This window comes from Otolemur garnettii, unplaced genomic scaffold (assembly GCF_000181295.1).
Source record: "Otolemur garnettii isolate 467f Iridium unplaced genomic scaffold, OtoGar3 scaffold00026, whole genome shotgun sequence".
NCBI classification, from domain to species: domain Eukaryota; kingdom Metazoa; phylum Chordata; class Mammalia; order Primates; family Galagidae; genus Otolemur; species Otolemur garnettii.
Genome location: NW_003852421.1, coordinates 94,215 through 99,119, shown reverse-complemented (window position 1 = coordinate 99,119; position 4,905 = coordinate 94,215). Strand labels below are relative to the sequence as shown.

The 4,905-nt window shown below is 47.4% G+C and overlaps 1 protein-coding gene across 2 annotated transcripts in view; it reads left to right on the top strand.

Annotated features, from left to right (window-relative positions):
* LOC100948192 (serpin B6) overlaps positions 1 to 4,905 on the top strand; it is a 26,746-nt gene that overhangs the window by 10,821 nt on the left and 11,020 nt on the right. For both annotated transcript variants that reach the window (XM_012804259.2, XM_012804260.2), the window contains exon 2: positions 1,921 to 2,095. In XM_012804259.2, the coding sequence (XP_012659713.1) occupies positions 1,931 to 2,095 (165 nt within the window). In that variant the 5' untranslated portion in view covers positions 1,921 to 1,930. The remainder of the gene's footprint in view (positions 1 to 1,920; positions 2,096 to 4,905) is intronic.

Here is a 4,905-nt window from a genome sequence, read left to right as displayed (position 1 = left end):
AAAAAAAAAAAAAAATTAGTGATCTTCAGATATATATGGAAAGAGTCCTAAGTCTTCTCTATAACAAATAAAGAAGAGTTCAAAAACAAAAAATATTTAAACAAGGACAGTGAACAAGGTTTGTCAGGTATATTAATTATTGTATTAGTTTTCCGTGGCTGCTGAAACAAATTAACACAAACTTAGTGCCTTTAAAACCTCAGAGTCCTGGGGTTAGAAGTTTGAAATCACTTTTTGCAAGGCTGAAAGGGAGGGGCCTCGGGAGCTGCTTTCCCTTGCTTTTTCAAGAGCTGCAGCTGCTGTCCTCATTCCTCTGCCCGAGGCCTCTTCGCCCTCCTCAGCAGCAGGGTGGCATCTTGCTTTTTTTGTGTGTTGCTTTTCTCTACGGCTTTTCTCCCTCTTCCCCCCTCTTACAAGAATGCATATGATTGCACTTAGGGGCCATTTGGATCAGGATCATCTCCCCATCTCCATTCACTCAATCATGGCTGCAAAGTCCCTCTTGCCATACAAGGGAGCGTTCACAGGTTCCTAGGTTTAGGACCCAGTTATCTTTGTGGCCCTTGCCCTGCTGGCACAGCTGTGAATGTCAGTTCTTGCTCAGTGAAGAAGGGGTTAATTTGTCATTTCCTCACAGGTCCCTCAGTTGGGCACCTCCTTTCCTCTCCCATCTACTCCTTGAGATAGCTATTTTGGCTTCTCCCTTGTTCTGTGGTTTCCCACCCACTGCTCAAGTGAGTCATCAGGTATGCATCAGAATGTGGCATTCTTTCAATAGGAAAATATTAATTTGGTAAATAGTTGTGAACTTTGTCAGAGATCCAGAGTCACCTCTTCCCCATCTGCCTTGCCTGACTGCTGAGCCCTTATCTGCCCTGTGCCCTCTGCCTATTCCTGAAGGCTTCTTTTAAGCAGTACCTGGAAGACAAGGCCTTGGCCTTCAATTAGCTCATCTGCTCCGTGGCCTGGAACTAATTGCTTCATTCCTGTGAACTTCACCTTCTCCCCTATAAAATGGGGAGTTGACCATAGGTATCTCTAAAGACCTCTTGTGCTTGAATGTTCTGTGATTCATCAGTCCATCTGGCCTAAAGATAACCCACCTCACCCTACCCCTGCTGCTCAGCCATATTCCCACTCTGGACCCAGCCAGAGCCTCATGGCCAGGCAGCTGAGATGAGTGCAGCCTGGCTCCAAACTCAGAGCCTGGATCTGCAGGTGGTGCCAGGGGCTGGGGTTGTGTGGTAAGGTGCTATGAATGCTCAGGCCTGGTGCCCTCATGCTCCGGGACAGGGACAGGGTGGCTGCCCCCCAGCAGGAGGTCCTCAGAGCACAGCTGAGGACCAGAGCTTTGTCATCTGCATAGGTTTCCTACAACAAGGTCTGCAGGTTGGTAAGACTCGTATGCATCTTTGTATGTGGCTTGACTTATCTTTTATTTTAAGGCTTCGGGGTACCCTACAATGGGGTCCTGTCCCATGTCATAAAAACATTCAGCTATCTTTTCTTGTGTAACTCTGTGGGTTTATTTATCATTTTGAATGATTTTCAAATTATAACATAGCATGTCTAGGCATATGCAGCACACCAAAGAATCTAGCCCTAGAGGTGGGGTATTGGCTCCGAGGAAGTGAGCCCAGGAAAGGGTTTCCTGTGCCCCTCGCACACGTGCTCCCTGCTCACAGGTGAGCATGCACTTAGGGCCCTCAGATAAGGGTTGCATTCTAAACTTAACTAGTTTTTACACTTAACATTAGAAACACACAAAAGATTTCTGAGGGCCCCAAGAGAAATGCTCAGAGTTCTGTGTGTGTTCCTGGCTGCTCCCTGAGCCCTCGCGTCAGTGGTAACTGTCAGAAGGAGAATGAGAGTGCAGTCAGCCGTGTCTGTGTGATACTCACTTTCAATCCATTGTTCCAGGTTGGCCGTCATGGAGCCTCTCACAGAAGCAAGTGGGACTTTTGCCTTAAACCTTTTGAAAATGCTGGCTGAAGACAACTCGAAGAATGTGTTTTTCTCACCCATGAGCATCTTCTCCGCCCTGGCCATGGTCTCCATGGGGGCAAAGGGAAACACTGCCACCCAGATAGCTCAGGTACCGTTTCAGGGCAAAAGTCATTGCTATTTTACTCTAAATGCGTATTTGCCAATTGAGCTGGTCCTCCCTGTTCCAAGTCCCAAAGGACTGCTCTGGATGAATAACTGTGGGTGTCATAGGGTGTGAAGAGCTGACGGGACAGGACAGGCTACCCCTGCCCAAGTGCCCTGGGCAGAATGCTCTGACCTGTTGGGGTCCGTGGAGATGCCTGATTCAGAAGAATGAATGATTTCATCTCCACGTGGCTTAGCTGGTTCATGAGTTTGTATAGAGATGTAGAGTCGCACCGTTCAGGTCAAATTCTGTGCTACTCTTCGAATATCATCACCTCAGTTTTGGTTGTTAGCAAGCTATATTTTCTCATTTAGGTGTAAAATCCTCAGTTATTTGTTGTTGAGTAAACAACACTCAAAAACTTTGGGGCTTAGGTTGGTGCTTTTCTGTTTGCTGATTCTCTGCTGCACTTGGTGCTGGGTGGGTCCCTTATGTGGCTGCTTAGTGGGGGCTCAGTGGGGAGCCTTCCCATGGTCTTTCTTGGGGGGCCTTCCACATGCATCTCTTTACCATCGTTTCTGGGGCTCCTGTTGGCACAGTAACTGCTTCTGAGAGGGAGCGCTCCCAGAGGGCTTGAAGTGCAAGTGTGTATTGAGCCTCTGCATGTGTTCTGCTTGCACCGTCCCTCCGTCCCTCCGGCTGCTGAAGGCAGGCTCACCTCCAAGCCCCAGGTCAGCCGGAGAAGGAGCATGAACACCAAAGGCATGGTTTGTTGGGACCACCTGTGCCTGCTGCTGTCTGCCTTCTAGCCCCTAATGGTTCCCAGCTCTCCCACAGGTAAGGGATATGGACCCTTCTCCCCTCTCAGGACCCCAAAGTCTCATTCCCCCCTGGGCTCAAGCTCAGCTTAGAAGTCCAAGAGGAATAGGAGCAGGTGAGGCTCTTCAGGTACAGCTCCTCTGTATGGGTCCTTGGGTGCAGAGATTCTTGAACTAGAAAGAGAATTACTCCTCTCGCCTCACCCAGTCTTGCAGTGCTGAGTCAGAGTGAAATAACTGCAGTGGACACTCCCTTCAAGAAACATGGGGGGAGGTTCAACGTGGAATGTTTAGGCATCGTGCTCTGACTCAGGCAGGCCTTAGCACCTTGGGGGCTGCGAAGTAGATCTTTTGCACTGCAGCTTTTGCATATGCAGCATTTGCATAGGAGCTCATGGCAGGCCTTGCACTAGCCTGATCCAGCCTCACCATGTTGGTGCTGTTTGAAATGTCATTGTTAAGGTTCTAAGGGAGAAGAAACTTCAAGAGGTTGATGACTGTGGAAAGAATTTGAAACTTCACAATCAGATAGTGAAACTAGAACATTTTGAGAAATTTCAGGATACGGCAGAAGCCATTGGCAGCATTCACAGCCCTGATGGAGGACAACATTGATTAGCAACTGAAGAAGGTTCTAAAGAAAATAGTAAATAAAAAAGCCCATGAACATCCAGCTCGGTGTTTCTCAACCTTCTTATAGTTGAGACCTTTTAATATAGTTCCTGTGGGTCTCGACCCACAGTTTGAGAACTGCTGCTCTAGCTGTAGCTAATGCTAAACTAGGAGGGGTCAGTCAGGAAAGAAAAGCTGGATCCCAGTCATCTCCATAGTCCTGCTGTTTCAGAACTTAGAGAGGGGTCCATTCACAAATGGGTGGACTAATACCTGGGCTGGACCCCCCGTGGAATGGAAGCTGTGTGCCTGGGATGGGTCACAGCCCGTTTGCTATAGATTGAGATTTAGCACTGAGAAAGTGGGCACAACAACTGTTCAGGCAATGTCCTTGTTAAATAACTTGGACAAAGAACTAAAGAACTGTATTACGTGAATGCAGTGTGGAGAATGGTATGGCTGACGTTTCTCTAAATGAGGAAAATTTATTTCAGATCAGTCGACATACTTTTAGTGTTTACAGAAAAGTTGGTGACAGAAAGACCTATGCCTCCACCAGACTTTCAGAATTGCTGCCAGAAGTAGTTGAAGCAGACATAAGAGCAGCTGCAGAAATATCTGTGGGAACAGAGGTTCCAGCAATCTCCAAATATAGAACCCAGGTCTGTGGACATCTACAATGTTGAATTATTATGGTCATCGTTCCCCAGGGGTTGGGAAATTAGCTGGAGCATGGCTTATTGCTCATGCAGGTTCTCTTTTGAATTTGGCTGAGCGTGTAACTTCCACTTTTAGACCCATGGAGGAGAAAAGGCAGTTGTCAGAGCCCTCAGGTCTAGACACGGTTCTCGTAAGGATGGTCTCACAGACTGGGCTCCAGGTGTAGGCCAGACAGTGCCAACCACCTGGGAAAGAGTTCCTGGACTCAGGCAACCAGGGCTGATTGACCTCTCTGCTGTGAAGTTTTTGGTGAAGATTTCAGCTCTGTGGTAGGAGCTGAGAACAGAGCCAAATCAGAGGGCAGGCTGAGAATTTTGGAAGATAGAGCAATAAGAGAAAATAAGCAGAACCGAAAAGGCATGTGCAAAACCAGAAAAATGTGAACACAGATCATCTTTTGGTGACTCTACACTTTCAACCTGTTGTAAAAAATACAAAATAGAAGAGATAGGTAAAGACAATGAAATTACTGAAAATAAAGCGGAAATAGCCAAGATTAAAATTAAAGTTGATGAAGAGGAAGAAGAAAAAGTGGTAGAAGAAGAGGAGATATCTGTGCAGGAGAAGAAAAAGCATAAATAGAGGGGCTCGGCGACTGTGGCTCATCGGCTAAGGCACCAGCCACATACACCTGAGCTGGCGGGTTTGAATCCAGCCTGGGCC